At 38.0% G+C, this 27,157-nt stretch overlaps 1 protein-coding gene across 1 annotated transcript in view; it reads right to left on the minus strand.

The window, feature by feature from the left end:
• Positions 1-8,686: 8,686 nt before the first annotated feature.
• OCA2 (OCA2 melanosomal transmembrane protein) overlaps positions 8,687-27,157 on the minus strand; it is a 275,411-nt gene continuing 256,940 nt past the window's right edge. Inside the window, exon 23 of the mRNA XM_043492950.1 lies at positions 8,687-9,390. Coding sequence (XP_043348885.1) covers positions 9,303-9,390 — 88 coding nt within the window. The 3' untranslated portion in view covers positions 8,687-9,302. The remainder of the gene's footprint in view (positions 9,391-27,157) is intronic.

The raw sequence follows: 27,157 nt of genomic DNA on the forward strand, positions 1-27,157 counted from the left end.
AATTGGCAATCCTCACTGTTCCTGTTTGGCCCCTAGGGCAGTCCAGTCACGAGTCAGGGCTCTTCTCTCCAGTCCAGTCTCTATTCAAGCAAACAGGAGCTTACAGTTTTCCAAGCCAGGCTCAGGTAGTGCCTCCCTTTGGGGTCCCTATGCATTGGCTTCCTGACCATCTGCTGCTGCTCCCCCAGAAGCCTTACCCAGCCCTGTACCCAGCTGTGATGTCCGGCAGTCACATTCTATCCTACATGTCGCTCTGCAGACAGTTTCTGGGTCTTCTCTCCAGCTCCCTATTCACCATGTAGCTCCTGCTTCATCTTCCCTGCAGTTCCTCCTTGTCACGTGGCTGCAGATCCCAAATAAAACCCAGTCACTTCCCGGCTCAGGGTCTTTCCCCTTTAGTCATGAGGAAGCAGGAGTGGGCTGATGGGAATTGTAATCCCTGACTTCAGATCCATCACACTGCCCTCCTGCTGAAAAAGGATGTGTCCTGGAGACTGTTTAAGAACAGGCTACATTCACTGCTGCTCACCTACTGCAAATGTAATTTGTTTTCCTCTTAAACACACTGAAGAGGCAAATGTGTTTAAGCTACACAAGAGTTTTGCTCAATGTTGGTGGGAAGAAATGTGTGAGTTCCTTTATGTTTTATCACTGTGATGCCTGTATCATTCCACAATCAAATGTAATGCAAGTTGTCATCAATTTTACTAGAAATAATAAGCCAAAACTGTAATGTAAATACATTAAAAAAGGATGTTGATGACTTGTTTACAAAATCCAACACTTTAGTGCAGAATTTTTGTTTTAGCCGAAAACCTGTTAACATAACAAGGACGCTGTCTGTTTCAAAAAACCTGTTATCCTCAGCTGCTCTCTCTTGCTTTGAGATAGTCAGTCTTTCTCAGACAGTCAAAAGCTCTCCCTACAACACAATACCCATCTTCCCTATTTTTAGGGCAGGGGAGACGTAAAGGGCTTGTCTACATTCAGGAAAATTGAATCAGAATGAACTAAAAATGTGAATTCAAAGTGGCTTAGTTAAACTGCATTAAACCCCTGTGTGGAGACTCTCATTCAGCATTAAAGTGGCCTTGATTTGATTTTAGCTTAATTCATTTCCATACACTTACTATAGATACACTTATTACATGCAAAAAATATTAAAAGAGCATTAAGGTTGCAAAGTGAAACAGGTAGAAGTTAGGAAATGCCAATATTAAGGTTGCTTCTGTCCCCTCTGTATTTCAGTCAGGTTGTTCCTCCCCCATACTGCCTGGTCAGTAGCAAGGGCAGCACTGAAAGTACGAGAGAGAGAGTCTGCCTGTTCTCAGTTCCTGGGTCCCCAGCCACAGCAGCTAGGACCAGAGATTGCAGGGAAAGTTCTGTTCATCCCATGCAGTCCTAGGATAAAGCATGCTCAAGGCAGGCAGAATCTGCTGAGAGTTTAGCTGTCAAAGTCTAAGCAGCGTTTATTGAGCAGGTGTGAACTGAGATTTTTCAAAGTGTTTTAACATGGCCAAATTTGTGCAGTTTTTCATGTGCCAGAAAAAAAAAAACCATATCCCTGACACCAGGGTGACTTCCTGCCAGTTTTCAAGTCCCTGCCTCAAAGCCTGGGGGGCACTAGAGCTTCTCAATTAAAAAGGTGGCATGATTATTTTTTTAAAAATATGGGCTTAAAAATGTATTTCCCCCTAATCTTGTTCTTGGAAACAGCTGAACCATTTTTGCTGAAACTTTTGCCAAAAGTTTAGCATGAGGAAAACACTCAGCAGTGAAATTTTTAACCCAAACTGTTAAAGTTTGGCAAAGTTATAAGGAACTGGCTTTGGACCCAGGAGTCTTGAAGTACCAGGAAACTTAGCTATAGGTGATGCTGCCTATACTGCCAAGTATGTAATAATATCATTACTTTCAAACAATAATTGTCAAGATTTTAATGGCAACTGCTATCTATTATGCATGTGAACACAATATATTTATTGTGGTTTATCAGAGGTGTTTTCTCAGCTGGATCTAGCTACTTTTCCATTCCTTTCTTACCTCAAGTTTTAGGGTCAGAATCCCCTGACTTCTGTAGTCTGAGAGGAGTATTTTCTTTCCTCACTCTCATGAGGTCTAGAGGTGAAGGAATACCATTCAGGTCTGTCATTTTTACCACTTATGTTACAGTGTTTAGACATGTACTGACAAGACTCAATGAAAGTGCATGAACCTTCAAGGCAAACTTGAAATGCATTGCCTCATTCCCAGCATCCATCTACCAATAAACTCCTTGTTCCAGAGAAAATAACCAGCAACCCAAAGCTTTAAATACTTCCACCTCACAGGAAGAAATCAAATAACTTGTTCTTTTTATATAAAACAAAGAAAGAAAAATTGCAGTTTGCGGATCTCCCACTCTCAGGCTTGTTGAGAGGCTAAAAATTCAATTTTGGTGGCTGGAGCTGTTAGCTCTTTGAGCTCAACAGTAAATGCAAGAGGGACTGTGAGGAGGAAAACAAACAAAAAAGCATCCTGAGCCTTAAGCACTCCTGAGTCAATTCTGGAAAAAAATTTCATTTTCAATTTACCCTCACAAGGCAAAGCAGTCTCCGACTTGCTGAGGGTTTAAACCTTCAACTCAATGGTTGTAGCATTTTGCTCTCCCAATACACTATTAAATGTGTGAGATGGTAGATGGCTAGCTAGATCAACGATTAACTGAACACATACCTCTGGCATTGGCAAATTTAGGAATAAATTTCCTTTATTTCCATGTATTGATTTATTAGAGTTTTGAACAGTTGCTGGATTAACAGCCCTGAAGACTGAAAGTCTGTATTTGGTCACAAAGGAGGTAGAACATAAGCAGCGGCATTTCAACTTTCTCCACACTTCCTCAGTAATGTCTCTCTACCTTGACAGAGAAGCACCACACACAGGGCCTGAGCCAATTCCCAAGGAAGTTAATGGGAACATTTCCATTGACTTGGGAGATGGATTGAATGAGGAGGATGAAGACACCCAGACGTCCCCACTAACATTTCCCTTGCCTCCCTACAGAACTACACAGTCCCCTTCCCTTTTTTTTTTTTCACCTAGTTTGGGCCAGGTCTCCATGCTCCTAATCAACAAATATAAATCCATTTTCTTGAAGAATTAATAACAGGCAGGGCCAGCTCTACCGTTTTTGCCACCCCAAGCAGTGAAAAAAACGGCCGCTGCGGCCAGCAAAAGGGAGAAGCTGCCACTGATTTGCCGGGGACAGAGGAGCTGCAGCCGAATTGCCACCACCGCGGAAACTCTGCCGCCCCTTTCAAACTGCCTCCCCAAGCATCTGCTTGGAACGCTGGGGCCTGGAGCTGGCCCTGGTAGCAGGTCTATTGCTCCAGCCATGATGCTGTGTCAGCTCTTTGGTCATTTTTCTCAAGCTATCCATGAGAACTATGTATTATGTGGCACTTGTTCACTGGGCAAGACCACTAAACTCATTTCACAGAAGATACAGAACAGACATCAAATAGAAATGATTTACAGTGAATACTTACCTTAGTTAGGTTTGAGCAGTGCCCTTGAAGTGAAAGGCTCAATAGCCTATTATTAATCCCTTGAACCAACAATCCCCCCGGCTTCTCTATATTCTTTTTCTAATTTCAGGCCTCAGCATTAATGCCAGGTGACATGTAGCAAGGGCAAGAGTTTCATATAAATAAGGTTATGGGCTTGCATGAATTGCACAGAATGTGTGGCTCCTTTTTTATATGATTTACGTTTTAATAGGTTGTTATGTGTCTGTAATGGAGAAACTATAGTGAAAAAAATTGGATTTGAAGGAGGTTGGGTGGAATATAGGATCAGGGAATTTGTGAGCAGTGTGGAGCTTGTCCAATTCACACCCTGTCTAATCATCTGATGGAAGGCAGAGAATTCATTTTGCTAGAAAGCAGAAGCGCAAGGTACAGGCCTGGGAAACTAATGTTGAATTGTGCTAATGAGGCTGTCGTGAGGCAGCGAACTGATTTGGGGCCAGAAGGGAGTTTGAAGTAACTGCAGTCACCGGATGGACTGATAGAGCTGCTAAGGCAGGCAGAGGAGAGACTGAATGAATCAATTAGGGCACTTCCACATTTTTTCCACACCTGGGTCTTTAAAATAATAGATGGTGTTTGCAGCTAATCCTAATCCTATGTTATCTATAAAAATAAGTACTTACTGGCTATATAGCATGTGAAGATTTCTAAGTGTTTACAAAAGTAGATGTCATTACCCCCAATATATAGATTGAAATGGAATCAGACACAACAGGGACCTGAAACTGGGTCTTTCACATCCCACACAAGCACTCTAACTACCATGGTATGGGGTATTCTTCAATGGGTCTCTGTCTCCATGAAAAAAATGGAAAGGTCTCAGTTTTGTTTCAAGATGGAATGAAAAATACCAAAACCTTGAAATTTTACACAAACTCAGCATTTTTACAAAGAAAACCCAATTTTTGTTGGAGAATTCCTGACCAGCTCTAGAAATAACCTACCCAACAAGGAAAATTTCTTCCTATGCTATGAGTTAGAATTTGACTTATGTCCTGAAGCATGAGGTATTATATCTCTTTCAAAATCCTCTGAGTTTACTAATCCTTATTATTGAAAATCTGGATGCTCACATGTAAATGACAATTACTTCTGTTTAATTTTGCTTTAGTGATATCCTATTGTAGTGAGTTCCAAAGACAAATTGAGCATGACATGAAAAATATTTCCTTTAATCAGTTTGAAAATCTCTGCCTAATATTTTCATTGACTGTCCCCTTGTATTGTATTTTGAGAAAGGCTCAATAAACGTGCCTACTCTTCCTGTTCTATACCATTCATTATTTTGTATGGTCCCCTTTCTTTAATTGTTCCCCTTATCCAGTGGCAGTCCAATGCACCCTTGGTCTTCCTAGTTTTCATATAGTTATTTGTTTTCATCTCTGACTATTTGGTCTTCAAATTCTATCTTAACCTTCCTTCTTACACAATACTTGCCATAGTTTATATTCCTTTCTATTGGCTTCACTTCTGTTGGATTTCCATTGTCTGAAGTTAGTATCACAAATATCATACTGCAGTACATTTCATTCTTATAGTGATTGTAAATCAAGGGTGAAATCCTTGCTTTATTGAAATTAGTAGCAAAATTCCCCATTGGGCTAGGATTTTGTGAGAGATGCTTACAATCAAGAGTTAAATGCATTTCTGCTTTTAAATGTTAAAATTGCCAACAATGAGCAGAAAGGGAAAAAAAGTCCTGATTTACTGTTACATTTCAATTATGTACAAAGCTATTGAAATGGGTGAAAAATGAATAACAAATTCACAAAAAGAAAAGGAGTACTTGTGGCACCTTAGAGACTAATAAATTTATTAGAGCATAAGCTTTCGTGAGCTACAGCTCACTTCATCGGATGCATCCGATGAAGTGAGCTGTAGCTCACGAAAGCTTATGCTCTAATAAATTTGTTAGTCTCTAAGGTGCCACAAGTACTCCTTTTCTTTTTGCGAATACAGACTAACACGGCTGCTACTCTGAAAAGAATTCACAAAAGATCATCTTTCTTTAAATTTACATAATATTATCCTTGATGTTTACAATTCTAGAGGAATTTACAGGTCAAGAGAAGTGATACTTCTGTTGAAACCTCCCATGCTTTAATACTTACTGTTTGTCATAAAAAGTCAAAGTAAATTATATAGTATTTGTCCTTTCAGGAAGAACATTGGAATCTTCTCTGAAAAAACTATGATAGATTTTAAACATTATTTCGGTTGAACTGAAGTGATGCATTCAAAGACACTTGGTTATCATGGTGATAAATATATTAAAATATTATTTGATTAATAATAATGAATTAGATCAGTAGGCAAACAGTAAGATATCCTCTCTTTAGTGGCTAGTTATTTCTGAATTCTCTTGCAATGTAGGTTCTAAAAATTTTCTGTGTCCACATTGGTTTCAATAGAGTAATGTAGCAGTGAATCTATCTATGGTACTAATGTAATCCCCATTGCTATACTATCTGAGCCTCTCACAATCTGTGATGTAGGGAACTGCTATCATCTCCATTTTACAGATGGGGAATTGAGACAGAGAGAGCTAAGTGACTTCCCCAAAACCAGGAATTTAATCCATGTCTCTTAAATCTTAGGCTACAGCATACTTCCCGTCGGGCCAAAGGGGTGGAAATTGTACTTACAAGGCCTAGTATTTCATTACACAATTCTGGTAAAAGGGCCTCAAACTAGGCATAAATTTACATTCACTCTAAAACCGATTTCATTGCCAGAGCGATGTAAAGGGGCCTTTGTGAAAATGAGAATCAGCCTCACAGATACCAGTCCTAAGCATACAAGAGATGATCTAATTATATAATGTATTACTAAACTTCTCTGTTTTTCAAACTTTTAAACTGATAACCTCAAACTAGGCATAAATTTACATTCACTCTAAAACCGATTTCATTGCCAGAGCGATGTAAAGGGGCCTTTGTGAAAATGAGAATCAGCCTCACAGATACCAGTCCTAAGCATACAAGAGATGATCTAATTATATAATGTATTACTAAACTTCTCTGTTTTTCAAACTTTTAAACTGATAACTATGAAGGAAGTCAATGAAAATTATTCCATTATCTTGCAATGCTCTGAAGTACGTGTGTAATTCTCATTTAAGCACATTGTCTGCTGAAGTGAGAAACAAGAGTAATATAGCAGAAAAACGTGTTGATGTATTCACCATTCTTCCTTTGGTTGCTGAGCACTCGATTACAATCACATAAAACCCTGTGAAAACAAACAACGTTATCTTATGTTCCTCATTTGTTTTGTCCTCTGTGCTCTCAGTAAGCCTGGTCTCACAATACAAACGAAGCAGCAAGGATGCTCCAGGTAATAAATCAGTTTTATTTCAAGGAAATTATCAGAAAAATATTACAGCATAGCAGACTTCTTCTAGAAATAGACTGAATTTATTCCAAAACTTTTGGTTGCCTCAGAATATGGGATAACTGTTTAAACATAATATTTTATTCCCTGTGTACTATACACCCACCACTGTCAGATCAAGTAGTTTAGGACAAAGAAAATCTCAAAACAGTCCTGCTGGAAGAGCTTCCTAAATAGAAACCAATGAGACCTCCTACCCACACCAGTTTTGGATGAGTAGATATAATGTGACCCAATGCCCCACCATCCCTTTCCAGGAAGTTGCAAATGGGGTCAGGTATTTTCATGTGTGGTCGTGCAATCACATTATTGGCTTGACTATGTTTGGTGTTGCAGGAACTCATACACGGGTTTATTTTTCTTACAATTTTTTTAAAGTTATGTAGAAGGCTTGGCCCTCAAAAGGTAAGATTGATTCTTATAGCTAAGAAAAATAAACATATTATATACATTGGTGAGTAAAAGGCAATATGTAACAACAAATGCATTTAAGGAGTTTTGAATCAACTGTCTCACTTGTTTTATTCAGCATGTAAAGGGCACCCCTCGACCTCACTATCATAAGCATGACATGAAAAATGTGGAGGGCAATTGATTTTTTAAAACTATGGATCAACACAAATGAGTGCACACGTTTCTCGAATGGTAACAGAATTTCATTCATTACAGAGTAAAGCACTCCTCCAAAGAAAAACTTTGCAGCTTTCCTATGGATTTGAATGGGAGTTAGGCCCAGCTCAATCCCATAAGTATGTGTTTCAGGCTGGGTTTATTTGTTCTGTTTATTTATAAAGCAACATATTGAAAAGGGGGTCTGGGGTTTGCACTCATTATTGGGATGAGGCAACATGGAGGAGGGATAATCATTCTTTGAAGGAACATTGTAGCTAATTTGAATTATGCTTATTAAATTATATTTTTAAGTCAAAGGCATTTAGTCAAGGAGTGCAACCTGCAAATGATCAGCTACTCCAGCTACTTGGGTGGATCAAGCTATATGTTTTATTATTAATATTAAATCCTCCGGGGGAAAGATACTATTACTGGTTTCCTTTCTCACTTACTAGATCACTTTACTAGAAACAGGGGCAAATAACATCATTTGTTCTTCTGCGTTCGCTCACTGAAATTCCCCCCTATTCACATGAGTTTCACTCTTCAGCATGTTAGTTCTAGTGTTACACAGGATGAGACAGATCTTTGGGTAATTTGGGCCAGTCCCAGGAAAGGCTGAGAAGATGAGGATTGAAATAGCTTTCATAATAAATAATGTGACCTGGTCCAATAGCCAAATATAAAAATCAATATATATGAGTGAACACAGTATTATCAAAGAAAACAAAAGCACAGCCAAAGTATGATTTCATTTTACAAGTAAAAAAAAAAAGGAGGACTTGTTACACCTTAGAGACTAACAAATTTATTTGAGCATAAGCTTTCGTGAGCTACAGCTGTTTTTTTCCCCACTGAATGCATCCGATGAAGTGAGCTGTAGCTCACAAAAGCTTATGCTCTAATAAATTTGTTAGTCTCTAAGGTGCCACAAGTACTCCTTTTCTTTTTGCGAATACAGACTAACACGGCTGCTACTCTGAAACCTGTCATTTTACAGGTAGTATCTGAACCTATTAAAAGATTTAGGGTAATCCACCAAAGAACTGAATTAATAATTGAAAGAAAAATGTAAATTGTTTTGCCACATTCTATGGCCAACAAGATTAGAAAAAACAAGAAATTTTAAAATGAAAAAACATTATGGCGTATGACTTATTAGTCAATTTCAAAAGAATAATTTCTTCCATACCAATTTCTTATTGGGATGTTTTTATTTTTGAACATAGATAATGGTACATCACTTATAGCGTACAGATTGTCTGCTTATAGGTCTATTGTTACAGCTTGTACAGACTGAATGTTAGTTACTTTAATACAAATAGCTAAATATATTGACAAAGACAAATGAACCCCTAAGAAGAAACTAGTGAACATCTTCCATTGTGAATGATGTTTCTTCATCTATGACTGTACTCAGATTGTGGCAAGACAGAGTTTCAGGACACAACATATTCCCTTGTGATGGTATCTCTTTATGTGCTTATTAATATTGACCATGACAAACACTTTGAATCCTTTAAACTTCAATACTCAACTCTGCAAATTGTTCACAGAACATAAGGTTATGAATGACAAAAAGTAAGACTGCCAATCATTTTAATCAATACATCGCTTTTTAAAGTGGGGTTTTTTTCTTCTTCTTTTCTATGGTGTCTTCTTAGTGCTCTGATGTATAGATTGAACAAGACAGAGAGCTTCTTTTTGTCTTGAAAGGATAAATTATTAAGTGTTCCAACCCAGTACAACATGAGCAACAAGGAGGTAACACATCCCAATAGTACAGGACATAATCATCATGGGGAAACCCAACCTGAAACAACAACAAAATAAAGAAAGATCATTAAGAATGCACCACTATGCAATAACATGGCAGTCAGACTTTTTGAAAGTAAAAGTAAAAGTTATCACACAAGTTCTTAGCTTTTGATACCTTTACAACATTTCAAAAAAAATGAAAGAACATTAGGTACTGCGGGTTTATGACAGTGATCCCTGGTGAGCTAGTGTTCAAGTTGAGACTTTCTACTTCCAGTTATGACATTTAGAAAGGTGTGGGTCAGACCCTCACACGGTGTGAATCAGCATAGCTCCATTGACTTCAATGGATCTCCAGCAATTTATGCCAACTGAGAATCTAGAACTGAATGTCTTGGTCATGTGCCAGTCAATACACAATTATATGGATTATATCAGTTCTCACAAGGTAAGCAAGCAGTAGGATAGCTCATTCACTACTTATGTCTTCATACTGTGTGTACACTCTAACCTTAATAAGGTTCTTTGTAACTCTGGTTTATGCTGACATTCCTTTAGCTGGCTTCCAATGGCATTTAAGTAATAAACCTCATCATGCTGGTACTGTATTTATCCCCATAATGCTGAACAGTCTTGAGTGTCAGCTGAAAAGTATTGTAGTTCTACAAGATGCACCAACTTCTTAGAGTATCTGAGGAAATCTCTTTGGCCTGTGTGGAAAGTGTTAAAAGATTTGTTTTCATGTCAAAACAATTCTTTCAGCAGAGGTAAATCCCACAGTACGATTTTTCAGAATAAATTTAAGCTTTTAAAGCTTCTGTTGACAGAAAATTCAAAATGACAGACACTGAAGACTGGGCAGGACTTTGTGTGTCCTGCAGTGTCATATAATATTTCATACACATGACCTTTTTACTCATATTCTCAAGGTTCATATTCATCCACCTGTTTTACTAAGCATCATCAAGTGTGGTAGTGTTCTTTGAAGTGCCAATATTTCATTCATTGTCTTCACTGGCAATTGAAGGATGTACCTAGTATACGTGACTGTATTAGTGGTGCTTTTTGCCTTACTTATCATGTTAGGCACAATCTAGAGGGTTCAAGACAACGTCACCCTTCACCCACCATTAATTACTCAGACAGCAAAGGAACACGTGTAGCTGCTGACAGGGAGAGAAAACTCTCAGGTCTCATGTGCTTTAAAATCTCCTTATTTTCCCTTTCTCCATATGCAAATATACACATTTTAAAAGAAAATAACATTTGTGATGCATGTGGTGCAATGGGCTCTTCCTCCTGCTCCCTACCTGCACCTGCAACACTATGCTATCCAGGGTTTATGTAACGCTTTCTAATGCTGTTTCATTGCCATGTAGAATGATCTGAGCAGGACAGGTCCAATGGCATTAGAGGAGCTTTAGTATTAGTAGCAGTTTATTATGGTATCATTTAGAGGCCTCAGTCAGGATTGGAAATCCATGGCATTAGACAGTATATAAACACAAAATAATAGACAGCCCCTGCCAAAGAAGCTTAGACAAGGTAGACTAGCAATAACACACAGATAGCATAAAGAAAAATGTTAGTTAGAACTACCTCTGTTAAAAATAAACTGCTTTATCCCCCCTCATTGTCCATATGTCCCCACCAGCCTACTTCAGCACTCTGGACCCAATGTCCCAGTGAGCCTTTCATCCCATAGACCACCCCACAGAAACTGAGCAACCCAAGAAAAATAGAAGTTACCCACAAAACTGAGTGAGTGTAAAAGTAAAGACTTCCATGGTGGGCACATTATCTCACATCTGCCTACTGTGGGATTTCTGGCACATTCCCTGAAGCACATGGTGTTGATCACGGTCAGAGACAGGATGTTAGACAATAGTCTCTGATCCATTATGGCAACTCCTGCGTATGATGCCAGCCACTCTCCTCTCTATGGGAGGAGGTTGGAAGGTCCCATGTCACTCTGGGATTTAAGGATGGCAGTAGGGGCCATGCATCATCAGAGCTCTCAAAACATTGGTTAGCAACAGCAGAGTTAAGTTTTTGCTTGTTTGTGGGGGGTGTTTGGAAGAACAGAAGGAGAATGAGGGATTGTTAGACAGGGCAACCAGGCTGCCAAGACTTCCAAATATTCCCTGAGGAAGGTGTATGGTACCTCTCATTTATGCATGTGAACAAAACAGACACAGAATCCTAGTGATTTTTGGTAAGATAAGATAAGAATGCAATAGCTTGTCACAACGTTACCCAGGAGGCATGGCTTCCTTTTTATGTCTAAATTTGATTTTGAGTATATCCTAGTATATTTTCTCCCCCAGCTAGACTGGTCCAGTGTTAGCTTTTGAATGATTACTTATTCTAAAAAGCTGCACAATTATTCTTTCACAAAATTACTGTATTACTAAATTCATGGCATTGCCAAACAGCTTTCTGAGTTTTAGAGCTGCCTTTGAAATTTAAAAAAAAATAATTATATGGTCACCTAACTGGTTTTCAAACAATATCAGTCTTTTTCTTTCTGAGCTCATTTGATCTTCCTAAGATTTGCCATCTCACTTTTAAAAGTGCTCAGATCTGACAAATTCACTTTAAAAATAAAATGGTGCTATAAAAAAGTCCTCCTACAAATGTAAATGCATCCAGTGGATTTCCACACAAGGGTCTGGTGAAGGTTAGATTGCTAAGGATTTCATAGGAAAAGAATCTGCAGACTTACATTAGACCTTGCACTTACTGAACAATAAATTCAGTGCTGCTGGGTAAGCTCCAGTGACTTAGCAAAGCCCAGATCCTGTCCTGTACTAATATAACTTATTGGGTCTCACAAGTGGATACACAAGAGCTCAGAGATGAAGGGCACTTAATACCTGGGTGCATAAGGACAAGAAGAAAGGGGATTTAAAAAAGCAATAATTGCTATCCCTTCTGTAAAAAAAGAATTGAAAAATTGGTTCCAGCTTTGTGCAATTCTGTACAGGAAGTACATGAATTATGCAGAACAACACGCAAACATGCAGGATTTTTAATCATACCTTTGCTTTAACAGTAAGAGTCAAAGGTCTGGTTCTGCCACCCATACTCATGTTGCGTAATACCTTACTTCATTGATTTATTTGGGGTATTTGCGGTAGGCCAGACTGTGGGTCAATTGCTCACAACAATGCATAGTCACTCGTGCAAGTAGTTCCACTGACTTTTATTACTCACGCAACTACCCATGTAGTGTGGGACTTGATTTTACCACTGGCCTGAACAGCAATCTGATGGACCTGAATTTACTGATACCATTTTCACTTTGCTAATCTCTGTGCAGATGAGAGAAGTGTTATAGTTCTGAACAAAAAAATGATTAATAGTATTTATTAGTTATAGGGCTGGAAGACTCCAGTCAGGATCAGAATCCACAATGCTAGGTGCTGTACTGGCACACAGGAAGACATGGTACCTGCCCCAAAACATTTACAATGTAATTTATAGGTACTTTCATTTAAAAAAACACATCTAAGAACATATGTCACAGAACATAAAAACTACAACATTACTGTTGCTGTGCAGTGTACAGAACGAACATTGGCCTCAGGCAACGGCTGGAATAGAGGGTGAAGTCCTTGCCCCCATGGAAATCAATAGCAAAACTCCCTTTGACATCAGTGGGGCCAGAATTTCATCCAGTGTATTTTAGGAGAGGGAGAATATAAAAACAAGAGAAAATTGAACCACGGTTTGTTAGGGACAAGAATAAAAAGAGGACCAGATCAGAAACTATATTGCAGTCACAGTATGCTCCTCCAAAGCAAAGCTAGGGTTGTGGCTGGTAGTGTGCTAATCTGATGCTACTCCAAACCATAACACCACAGATTAGCAGAGCTCAGAAGTCAAAACAACCCTTCCTTACCCCAACACCACCACTTCAAATGTGTGCGAGCACACCAACACTTGGGAGGAATATGAAAGGGAGCAACATCTCTCTCGTTGTTCCCCTAAGTAATTAAAAAAGGAAAAGTATATTAAATATAAGGCTAGTTATGTAGGGAGTCATTTTCCTGTTATAACAATACACCTACAGTTAATGAAGCAATTATGTACCTTGCCACCTAAACAAAACATTTTATGCAAAAGTCGTAGCATAATACAGCTCTGTCTAAAATGAGGCAGAGACATCAAAATCATTCAGAGAAATTGGATGTGAGGGGGTGGCTTATAGTGGGATATACTAGAAAAGTGATTTATCCTGAAGAAAAGACAGACCCAACTGTCACTGCCTTCTAGATTGTTCTGAGCACATAGCACAAAGGGTAGTGAATCATTAGGGGATCTGCAGAGACATCTCTCAAAATGAAAGGTGAAGTTCTCTCGTGAGTTCTGGAGTTCCAAGATGATACCAGCAATCCTCCAAGATCAAACCATTGGCAGTTCAAGCTGTTACAGAGGTGGATCATGGTGGTAGTATATATGAACATTGAGTGGCAAGTTCTGCTCTCACTTCTATGTCACCCACCTGACTGCTGTGGGGTTGCACACTGGTTTAAAATGAGGCTTGAATTTTGTCCCTAATCTATACCTGAATATACTTTTAAGAATGTAATTTATGGAGCATTCTAGAGAACTTCTTGCAAATTCTTCTCTCCCACTCACTGGCCTCTCCTTTATCAACACCTGTACACACAATAAGGTAATATGTTGTACACCTGGCAAGTGCCATGTTATATGAGAAGATGTTTAACCCAGCAGAAGATACAATACGAGTCCTTGTCATTTCAGGCCAGTCCTTGAACATGTGACACACTTTGGTTTGGAAATCCTACAGTGACAAGTTTATTTCAAAAATTCACATCTTGAAATTACAAAAGCTGCCTCAAAAATTGGATTTGGGTGTTGAAGCTTCTAAATGCAATTCACTCCTGTTAATGAAGTTCCTATCATTCGGTTTACAAGGTGGCTCGTTTACATTTCCTTTCTAAAGGAATGTATAATGATAGCAATATCCATGGTTCTTAATCAAAAGGATATGTTTGTAATCCTCTTTATTTAAACATTAACACACACACACACACACACACACACACATCTTTTTTGTGGGGAGGAAGGGAGAACAGTTATCATGGATGAAGAATGGCAGCTAACTAGTTTTCTTACAAAAGAATTGTGGGTTCTATTTATTTAAATATGAAGAAAACAACTCATATTTTCAAGGAGCAAGTCCCCATTCTACATCTCACCTAGAACTGAGACAAGATTTTTTTTGTACAAATTTCATTTTTTTTGCATCTGTGAATAATCTGTGAACACTTCAATTTTCTCAGATCTAGTCTTCATCCAAAATTACTTGCTAAATAACTTTTGCAAATAATCTTTGGTATGCAGCTCATTTTCAAGGAACTCCTTCTGAGTGTTTGCTGCCAAATTCTCTGCCAGAGTAAGCCAGTAGAGTTTTAGTACTGTTCATTAAATTGTGTCACAGAAAATTTCACTTTTGATATTTAAAATCTGAGCATATGATTGGTCACCAAAAGTATGTGGTATATTTTCTGTTCTCTGACTGGATAAACATAACCCTTAGATGAAAGTTTTCAGAATACATCAACATTTACGTAAAACTATCTGCTTCTGCAACCATTCCTACAAATATATTGATTCACTAGAAAGCATGTAATGCTAACATACGCACAAATGTACAAACACACTTGAAGTAAATCTATTTAAAAATCTGAATGAATACTGATGGGAAATTTTTTTACAATATTCACTCAGCCCTAATTTGGGATATATTTTTAATGTGTGGTCCCCTGGTCATCAGGGTCCTAGGAATTCATCTCCCCCTTTCTTTCTCTGTTCTTATTATCCCTTCTATTTCTCTTAGTCCCTCTCCTATTCCCTTATCTCCTCCTTCTCTTCTGTCTTCCACTGCATGCAGACCTCTGTGTTTCCTGCCTTCTTGTTTATCTCAACTTTCCATCATCCCAAGTCCACAAAATACTGTTATTTCCATCATTTGAAAGGACAGGCTGGTATTGGCTCTAGTGCCCATTTAAAGAAAAGGTCTAAAAAAGACGTGCTCCTGCTTATCCACATGACTATGACACCTTTACAATTGGACACCTGTTTCTAAAATAGCAGCTGGCTAACACTGCCAATGATCATTCAGGAAACACTAAAATTACTGTGAATTACATAAAAATTATAGTGTAGTTACCTACCAGTTACCATACATAGTAGTTAACATGTAATTGAAAACACTGAATGTAACCTATAACCACATTTTCTTCTGATTGCTAAAATTACAATAATTTCTCCCAGTTTTCTTTTGGTTTTGAGTCTGTGCCAAGATTTTCCATACAGTCCCTCCAAATAATGAGCATCATATCAGGAAAATTAAATTTCAAGTGAGAAAAATAAATGGTGTTAAATTGTGCATTCTACGTTCTGGAAAAAAACCTCCTGAATTCTTTTTGACAAAAAACCTTATGCTTTCCATACATAACCTGTAGTAAGCATTTTGCTGGCCTTCCAAAATCTGCTCATCTGAAGAAAAAAAGCAGTCAGTGTAGTCCTTCACTGTAAAGAAAATGGTTAATTTACCAGTTCCAACTTGAATGTTCAAATCAATAGTCACAGAAATGTTTTTGCAGTATTTGCCTAGCTCTACTGTCTTTGTGATGCAGTTCATATGAAATATAGGGGGGTCTCAGAAAAACAAATGCCTCTATAATAACTATTCAAAAGCTATTCAAGCCTGAGAGGGCAGGGGTGGTGATGGTAAATACTTGTATGAAACACCATGGGGAAATACTAAAAGCTATGAACGGCCCATTGAAATATGGAGAAAAGCAGCATAGTTATGACTTCAAAAGACTGCAACAAATTGATGGTGAGATAGCAACAGCAGCTGATGAATATAGTGACCTTCCTGTTTGCATTAATTGTCTGCCTCCCACAAGAAATTATTAAGTCCAGCTGACCCCTGGGTAGAATGTTAAAAATGAAAGCCAACAAATTGCAATGAAAAAGAGAGAGAATGTCAGTAGTTTGGTGTTGGGCAGGAACATACCATAGGTGCATTTGTGTCACTTTTCTTCCTTTCCTTTTGTATCTGAAGATAATTTTATTTGAAGTTATCATATCAGTATAAAGAAGTGAGAAAAATGTATCAGAAACTGAACCTCACCATATCTGGATGAGAGTGCATAAAATACAATGAGCCATGGTTCAGTTCTCCACGTATAAACTGTGGCTAAATTAAATTACCAGGTTTAAACTTTTTGAGATGTGTTCACTGATGTGGGAAGAGGGGTATAATTTAGGCTGGGTGCAGATCTGGTGTATAAAGAAAAGGAATACTTGTGGCACCTTAGAGACTAACAAATTTGTTTGAGCATAAGCTTTCATGAGCTTATAAATTTGTTAGCCTCTAAGGTGCTACAAGTACTCCTTTTCTTTTTGCGGATACAGACTAACACGGCTGCTACTCTGAGATCTGGTGTATGTTATGATGGCCAGTGCTAAATCTGTATATCACACAAATTCAACATTTCTGCCTCTATGGACTAGTCCTTAGTGATTTGAGACTGTGGAAAAATAGGTAGCCAAAGACTACCTACGGGCTAGTAAAGAGTAGCTTTGGACATAGATTTCAGGATTCAAGGCTGCAATTCAGCAGAGTATTTAAGCATGTGTTTAGATTCAAGTATGTGAGTAACCCATCCCATTCAGAAAAGCACTTAAGCACAAAGAGGTGGTCAAGAGCCATTATATTTCATTTGTACAGTCTTCTTCAGCAAGCAAGCAAAAACAGGAAAAAAAACAACAAAGCATTCTTTAGAAGTATTTGGAGTTTTTTTCTAATGGGTTCATTTTCTTTGGCTAAAACACAAACTAACCCCCCTTCCCCTCCACACACACACACTGCCATCAGCAATGTAGAAGTTGCTCCTCCAAGGAAAGCCACAGTTGATGCAGAAGTTCTGACACATTCCCATAAAACCAAAAAGATAGCTATCTTTAATGCAAATACTTTACTGTCCAAAGTCAATTCACAAGATAGCCCATTATTATCACCAATAACCAGTTAATCCATCACCATACCCCTCAACCAACCACATTAAATCCCGCGGAGTCACTCCTTCCTGAAAAACCTGAGATAACAGGTAAGTCTTGAACCCTGAACAACCCTGGGATTGGCCAGGCAAACAGAAAAAAATTGAGCTCTAATGCTGAGGACAGCTCACAGGGTAAGCTCCTCGCCCTTAAACTGGGAGCTGCTATCTCAAGTATCTTTACTAATTGCAATAGACAAAACATCACACTGCAAGAACACTCTAAAATATCTACTTTCCGCTATAATAACCAGTTACCTCCTTTTATACCACTAATGAAAATGACCCAATGTCCTTTTCTTGACTGGTTCCAACTTGACATGAAGGAGACTGATCTTTCATAGAATCATAGAATATCAGGGTTAGAAGGGACCTCAGGAGGTCATCTTGTCCAAACCCCTGCTCATAGTGGGACCAATCCCCAACTAAATCATCCCAACCAGGGCTTTGTCAAGCCTGACCATAAAAACCTCAAAGGAAGGAGATTCCAGCACCTCCCTAGGTAACGCATTCCAGTGCTTCACCACCCTCCTAGTGAAAAAGTTTTTCCTTAGTTTCCCCACAGAAAGAACTCTAATGTCCAACAACAAAGCACATTTTAGCTTCTAGAGGGCCAGTGGGAACAAATATATATTTAAAAATAAAGATGGTGCCCTTTACAAAGTCAAGATTCTGGTGATTTGCTCTTGCTCCAGTGGTGAACTATAAATTCACTTTCAGACATTATACCCTAAGGCAGATAATGAGAGCAATTCAGTTTCTCGTCTTCCTATGTCTTAATATTTTTAAACCTCTGTGTGTGTGTGTGTGTGTGTGTGTGTGTGTGTGTGTGTGTGTGAGAGAGAGAGACAAAAAGAGTGAGCAAGTTTAAAAGAGAAAAACAGACACTCTTTGGCTTTGACCACCAGAGGAATATTTATATTGGACTTTGAACACCTAACACCCGCATTATATAACATTACTCAGAAATAGGTGACAGCCTGAAAGAATAAGTGATATTTTAAATAAAGAGCACAATTATTAACTACTTACCTAATGGAATTTAGGTTACATTTGTCACTCTCCAAATTCTAGTCATTTAGCTGAGGGGGTAGTTTGGTTTAATTATTTCAGAATACCATTGGTGTCTGCCATTCAGATTTTCCTTCAAATATCAACTACATTAAAAAAAAAAACTAGAGGAAACAACACACAACCCACTAACAGTGCTCCAATATTGCATCCATTGTTTATATTTTCCATCATGCATATGGTCTTTTTCAGTGGCTTTAGAGATACAAAGGTGCTTCAAGCAATTTTACTAGACAGCTCTGTATCATAAGCAGATTTCCCTGAGTTTTAATATAGCTAAAATCTATAGACTCCTTTAAAATCTAAATTGCTTTATATCTACTTGTTTGCAGCATTTTATTCAGCTGACTCCACTTATAAATATATTTTTCCTGTTCTACATCAACAAATATTCCCAAGGAAAAATATAGTACTACTGTAAAACGTTAAGGCTCCAAAATGAGCTGTCAGAAGCAAGCAAATTTATAGTCCATTCTTTACCAGCCACTTGAGCATACCTCAGTATTACGGGTATCTAAATATGAGCAATCTTATATGCCATATGTTAGCATATTGGGATAGGTCAAGTATTGAATTTTACCCTTAGCTCTGGATTTCCTGGGTTTTGTAGTTTAAGCCAGATGTTCAATGTTATTGTAACGGTTTGTATGTGAACTTCCTTTTGTTTCTTATGTTTATATACTAAACAGAGGGGGAAAAAAGTTTAACACCCAAGTGTATATTACATAGTCAATTGAAACAATATACATAACGGCTCCATATATTTAGACAGAAGTATCTAGGTAGCAGGACTGAGCCAAGTGCTCCAATTTCAGTTTGCACATGCCTTGGCAAACTGTATAGGCAAATTCACTTTGCATGGTTTCTATTCATATGAGTTTCAGGCCTGTTAATTTAAACCTACACATTCAAATCAAAATACTCCTGTGCCCCATAAGCATTGTTACTAGCAGGGCTGACAAGAGAGGAGCGGGGAGCAGAATAACTGTACTAGGGACTTGAGCTCAGGAGGCCCCTGAAACATCAGTAACTGGGGTAAAATTGGAGTGAAATGGGAAGGGATGGGTCCCCAGCAAATATGATGTATCGAGGCCCCAAATTTCTCTCAACGGGTTTACTACCTGGTGTCATAGAATGGTGTTCTCAGCTCATTACGCCTTCTAGGAACAGCTGACTAGTCCCTTTCCTGGCTACCAGCAAAGGAGCTGTGACACAAAATACACAGAATATGTTTTAGTATGGGAGATCTGAGATGGTTTTCATAGCTTCATTGCTTGTACATTATACTGGTTATTCTCAACCTTATGCCACTGCTAAACCACACTATCATGTATTAGCTTTCTATGTACTGTGCAGGTATGTAGACACACACACACACATTCAATATATCTTTAAGGGTTGCTTGAAAAATATTGCATGGCCCAATGTTTGAGGCAGGCAAGGTGACCACCCCTTAACCACACCCCACAACAGACTTGGCATATGTTCTTCCAGTCTTTCAATTTCCTCTGGTTTCATTATCAAAGTTTCACACAGTTCCAACAATTAGAAAATGTAAATATAAAGAAAAGACTCCAGTGCCTTTAGAAAGCTACAGTGTAGTTATATGTTTACCAGCATCCATTTGCTAGTGAGATGAATATCATCATGGGAGATTTGCTAGATAACGCATACAGAACTTCTTCTCTGCAACACAACACTATTGCCAGTGGCATCATTACATTGATGTGGGTGGAAAGAGATCAATCTACTTTCTGAAAATCTTGACATTATTATATGTGTTAAAACCTGTTGTTTTTAGTAGCAAACCATTTTAGAAAATTCAGTTTGCACAGTTTTGATACATTCACTGGAACCAATTAGATTGATTTACACAGAACTGTTAAGGTACATGGTGTAAACATGAATCTATAGGGACTGAAAGGATTGGTGCTCAGCACTTTCAGAAAATCAAGCCCCTTTAAGACATCTCAAACTGGGCATCTTAAATCACTAGTAACTCTTTAAAATGCAGGCCTTTATGTTTTCAAGTGTCTTTTTGAGAAAGAAAGTCATAAATATTACTCAAGCCTACAGCTATAACGAGTACAGAGGGATTAAGATAAAGAGATTATTGGAAAAGGCTTGTTATGCTTTAGAGCTTTACAAAACATTACACTTTCCTTATCATTTTTCAGAATAAGGTGAAATGGCACTTCTCCATTACTCTCTTACCTGTCAAGTTACTCTTATGTACAACTGGGAAAACCAACCATGTGCTTAGTGATTCCAAATAGGCCCTAAATTCCCCCACCACAAGATCATAGCATAATCTTGTTTTGTTTTGTTTTGGAATATCAGGTTTGAGTCTGTCCATTGTTTCCAGTGCATTTATACCATTTTGCATTTTAGGTTCCTATTTCTCTGAATTTGGCTTCCTCAGATAAGGAAAATGCAGGCAGAAGATGTAATATTTTTACTCTGATAAATGTGAACTGCAGCATTATGAAAAAAGATTTTTCACTGACATTTGCACCAACATCCTTAATGCACTGAAGGGCAAGAAGATAAACATTGTCCTATTGGTTGGAATGATTTATTTAGACTTACCAAAGATAAAAGATTGCTTTAGATAACTTCCATATTACCCAAAATGGTTTTTACTTGTGTGGGCACCACTGAGCTTAGAGGCTTTACCATCTGTCCTTCAGGCTTTCTTATCTTCAAATATAAATTAAAAGGAATAATGATGAACAATACTTTTTTGGGATAGAGCTCCCATCTCAGGAAGAAATAAATCATTTGCAAGCAATGTTTTCAACGGTTACATTTTACCAGTCTGTGTGAAATAAAAATTCATTTTAAACTTCCCTAGGGCAATTTCTTTCCCCTTTGTCTTCATTTGATTTTTCATAACTACAAAGCAAATGGGTCCCACTTCCTGAAGATAAATGCCCATAAATTGCAAAGCCTCTTCTATTTATTAGCAACTTCTTTTATGTTCTCCTAATTACCAATTCTTAGACACTGTCATTTTAGGATTAATGTGATTATGTAAAGTCTGTAGCATACCCTGTGTCCACCTCAAAGAAACCAGTCTCCAGATTTGAACTGCTGCAAAATGCTTGAGCAGCAAACTATTACACAAGTGTTTTATGCCTTTAATGCCATTAAAATAAATGTAATGCTGCATGAGTAAAAGCATAGCTGGAAAAGTATTTGTAACCTCATCTAACAATTACCAAAAACAATTGCTAAATTCATGTAATAACTAAGTAATAAATACTGGGGGAGGGTTGTGGGTTTTCTTTATGTGAATAAGATTTTCTGCTATACCCAAAATAATAACAAAAATCTGTCCACAATTCTATATAAAGAACACTTTGGTACAACTCATTCTCCTTTCAAATGTATTTTTACAAAGGAAATAACAATGAACTTGAAATTCCTCTTCCCTCTAGGATATATAGTGCAAAGCTTGTCATTTCTTTTTTTTTTTTTTTTTTGGCATTTTGTGCCATACTTAGGTGAATAGAAAAATCAGATTGCAAGTTTTAGATTAATGTAATTTTTAAAACTTAACTACTTTGGGAAAGTTAAATCCTGTTAAAAATCAAGTTGAAAATAGATGATTGGGACTGATTCTGATGTAAATCTATTGAGTCAATAGAGTTACATTGGTGCAAAACAGATCAGAATCAGGCCCATTTTAATTCATTTTTGTGTGTTCCTGAAGCAATAATGCCCTGATCTGGCAATGGTGAATGCACATATTTTAACTTCAATGGGACTATTGTGATAGGTAGCATAACACACACACACATCCCCCCCCACACACACACACTGGAACTGAAGGGGTTAAGGAGCAACTGTGGACCCAGGCGACCCCACCCAGCCCCACCTGCAGAGCATGCTTCAGCTGGTGGTGAAGCTTAAAAGGGAGCCGGCAACTCAAAAGGGACCTAATAGGACAGAGAGGGAGAGATCTGTCCTGAGAGCTCCTGAGGAAGGATGCTAGAGAAACCTTTTCCTGGAGAGAAAGAGTTTCCCTACTGAGCCCAGAATGACTGAAGGTTCAGTTATTTTACTACTTTGAGGCAAACTGTAAGACTTTGGTGAGAGAGTAGCTGGTAGGAAGTGGCCCAGGTAGACAGTTAAGGCATTCCTGGGTGCTGGACATTGGTGCCTATTATTGGGTCCTGGGCTGGAGCCTAATGGAGTGGGAGGGCCCAGTCTCCCCACCAACCCCTCCTTATGAAGGGCATGAAAACCCTTACTTCCTGACTCTCTCTTGGGGAAAGAAGGAGAGGGTAAAGACCTTTAGAACCACACGGCTGGTATGGGACACCCATAGGGGTCAACAGGCGGGTTGAAGTTCTCCCCAGTCATGAGGCCAGGGGATCCCATATCTTCCTTATCCCAGGAAGAAAGAAGATGGATTGGGGATCTGACCGAAGGGTTGAATCAACACCCACTAACAGGCAGATGGTCAAATGGCATGACTGTGGCCCGAAAGAAAAATTGGAGCTGGCAGGAACAGAGGCCTAACCCACCTACCACTAGGTGATGCATAACTACTCATGGCCTTAAAGTGAAGCGCATGCAGGATCAGGGCATAAGTAATAGCTTTGTCTTGTCTTGGTTTACGTCAGATTTCAACTTTCTGGAAGGGGGCCTTTCTGCTGGCTGACTGACTATTCAGAGCCCAGTGTGTTCTGCAGTTACAGATATGCTATAGTCCTTATCAGAGGTTTACGTGACAGGATCTAACCTTTTATTTGAAAATCCAGTATGTTTCTAGTCATCCTGGTTGTGAAGAAAACCTTAAAAAATGTGAACCGAGTGTAATAGCTGCTAAACTGTGCTATAAAAAGTATGGACTGTCCCATTTATCTCAATAGGGTGTTAACTCTAAAAACTAGAGATAGCAATTTCAACATTATCAGCTATTTCACTTCTGACCATTTTAACAGAAACAAATGCAAGACGGCTATCCCCAACTGCCAAAGGCTCCAGCTGTGCTTTACTTAACTGCCAAACCTGCCAGGTGTGCCCTGATTATCTTTTTCGTTGCAGTTATAAATTGTCAGTATGAAAATGTCTGGTACAGTGAAATCTGTGGGGACAGCATAAAATGAACTGAATTTAATATTAAACAAACAGCAGAGGGGCTACTGTAGTGACTGAGTTATTCATTCATTACATTTATTTAATCCAAACCCTCCATTTTTTTTAAAATACAAATGACACTGCCACAGAATCCAGAGGCCTTTCTGCAGAACTAAGATCCAACTCGCCACAGAGTATACAAAGCACCAATTACGCGATAATAAGGAATGAGCAGATGTCTTCACCTCCCCTTCCTCTACACTAACTTTATGCCTTTTTCAAACTTCAGAAGGATTTCTGAACAAAGTAAAGGCTTTCTCAACTTAATCATGAATTGCTAACAATACATTTCCAGGAACACATACACACACTCTATCCAATCTAATGATAAGCTGTAGGAATGCATTTTTATTATTTAATAGTGGTATTATAGTAGTATCTAGATGCTCTAATAAAGATTGGGGATCAAGACATTGTACATACACACAATAATTTTTGCTATGTCTTGTTATCTTGGGTGACTGTCTCCAGCTCTCATTTATCTTCCATTTAAATTGTCTCCCATACTCCCATTCTGATAAGAAGTTCTAGGCAATTCTTTGAACTCTTTACTATGCTACATTATTGTCAATCTTCTCATAGCGCCATCTCTATGTACATTTGATCATGAGGGGTTTTATTCAGAAATGAATCCTTTCAGCTGGTTCTACATCAAATGTGAGCAGCCATCTCAGTGATTACACTTCTCTGTTGCTCTAAAAAGCACTTGTCTAGATGCTTAACAAATTTCTTCCAGTTTTCATCTCAAATCTGAAAAGCAATTTAACCTCCTTAACTTCACTTGTCCATGGGGTAAGCACTGAATCAGAACCATCAATAGGGTTTACATGGTAGTTATTTCAGTAGATAAATGACTAAACATGAGCAATTTCTTCACTGAGGTGATAAATATAAATAATTTTCATAGAAGTATTTTAAATATTCTACAATTCACATGGCAAATCTGTGTAAGTGTCCCACTATCAACATTTCGTGTCTCTGGCTGTCCTTTCTAATAAGTAAATTTTGCCTTTGCTTCCCATTAAAATTATTTTTCCAAATAATGGTTTAAAATATAAAAATTTTCCAGAAAATATTGCTCATCAAGCACTTCCAATCTGATTCTGATACCTTATTTAACTAGCAAATTCTTTTCTAATTTTGATATTGTTCAAATGAGAAAGTCCTTAGGCAACTTCACTGACTGCTTAATCAGACTAAGTACACTGTACTTAATTAAAGTCTTGGCAGCTAAATTAAACAAATAGCAGAGGTCTCAAAGAAAATATTAATTTGTTGGATAAGTTACTTGGCCTCCCTCTCCCCATCTCTGCTCACCCTCATACAGAGTCCATCTCATGCCCAGTCTGTCTTTCTGGCTCACCGTCACTACATGCACAGCACCACTGGTGATTCGGGGATAGAGGTGGTAGGAAAACATTTAATTAAAGTACAACTTGATGAAGAAAATGAAAAATTTTGAAATTTTTCATTTTTGTTGAAAAGGGGAGTTGACTATTTGAGCAGTTCTAGAAGTTAATCTTGGCATAACTTAAGTAAGGTTTGATGAGTAATGGAGATAACAGTTCTGCTTAATTTTGTAAAGTTCCAATATCGCAGATGTTACCAAAATGAGTATGGGAACTGGCAGAGAGAGAAAGAATGGAATTTGTGGGGACTATGGAAATGGCAAGGAAATGTGAGGAAAACTCAGCAAAAAAAACCATTTTAAATGTTTTCTTCTGCAATGGTTAGCATAAATTTCACTTAAAAATCACAAAGAAATTTCAAGTGCCCTCTGAAAAGTTATTGTACTAATTGGGAGACAACTCAATCATTAAAGTTTGAAAAAGAGGAGTTGTGATTTCAGTTGAAACCTCCAGGCAAGCTTATCTATGGAATTGCTATTGACACCTCCATAACATATACCTGAGGCTTTGGTAAGCAAAGCACATGAGAAGTGCCATTTACCAAAAGATTTTTAAGCAAATTCATAACTTAGAAATTCTCTTTAAATATCACTGAAGTGAGGATTTATTCATCATTATTGCTCAAGGTAATAATACCTTTGCATTCATTTTATATTCCAAACAGTTATATATTCTGAATGCTCTGTTCAGAGTGGTAACAAAAATAAAACTTCGTATTCTATCAGTATACTATATGAAGAATCAATGTATTCTGACTACTAAACACACTGCAAATGTGCGATGGACTGGTTGTATTTCTATGCATAAACCTGTGTTAGTCTATACCAAATGTACTTTGCTTTGGATAGTTACACGTTAGCTTGGAAGTAAACAACTTTGCACAAGTGTAGTTGAAGGAACTTATTTAATGACACAGTATTTAATATTTCAAATTCTGCTAGACTCTGAAATATGAACCGCTGATAGCATTCAGAATATTTAGAAGCACATCTTCACTTAATTACTCTGCATAGTATTCAAAACACCGGGTAACCTAAATAAACAGCTCAAGTGTGTGGAACACTACTCTGAGTAGCAGAATGACAGAATATTAAACTCCATGAAAACATACGAAGTTGCTGCAAACTTAGCAGATGGCTTTCTGAACTTCAGTGTATCAGATTTAAAAGCATTTCTCTTAGGTATGCATATTTTTGAGGGAAAAGAAATGAATAAACATATAAGCCAAAGAGCTCTTCAGTGGAGATGAGAAAGGTCTGCATTATTTCCTACCTGTTTCTCCTTGTGATGAGCACAAAATTACACGCTATTCACAGCACCTGCTGGGGGTCAAAGTTTGCCCTCAGATGCAGAGCACATGGCTCCTTTTGACTTCCAGTAGAAGCCACGTACATAAATCCAAAAGCAGGATTTGGTCTCTTGTGAACTGAGTTGTAAACAGTTCAGATCTAAATTCAGGGCTGTATTTGACCATTAACCTGTTTTTCCCCTTGAATAATAAGAATTTAAAACTGACTTTTAAAAACATTTAATTTGTGCTCCTTGCACTCCACTGAAACCACTCACTAAAATCTCTAAAAAAGAAAACGAGTACTTGTGGCATCTTAGAGAGTAACAAATTTATTTGAGCATAAGCTTTCATGAGCTACAGCTCACTCCATCGGATGCATTCAGTGGAAAATACAGTGGGGAGATTTATATACATAGAGAACATGAAACAATGGGTGTTACCATACACACTGTAACGAGAGTGATCACTTAAGGTGAGCTATTACCAGCAGGAGACGCGGGGGGGGGGGGGACTTTTGTAGTAATAATCAAGGTGGGCCATTTCCAGCAGTTGACAAAGACATCTGAGAAACAGTGGAGGGTTGGGGAAGGTGGGGGAATAAACATGGGGAAATAGTTTTACTTTGTGTAATGACCCATCCACTCCCAGTCTTTATTCAAGCCTAAGTTAATTGTATCCAGTTTGCAAATTAATTCCAATTCAGCAGTCTCTCATTGGAGTCTGTTTTTGAAGTTTTTTTTGTTGAAGAATTGCAACTTTTAGGTCTGTAATCAAGTGACCAAAGAAATTGAAGTGTTCTCT

This window comes from Dermochelys coriacea, chromosome 1 (assembly GCF_009764565.3).
Source record: "Dermochelys coriacea isolate rDerCor1 chromosome 1, rDerCor1.pri.v4, whole genome shotgun sequence".
NCBI classification, from domain to species: Eukaryota; Metazoa; Chordata; order Testudines; family Dermochelyidae; genus Dermochelys; species Dermochelys coriacea.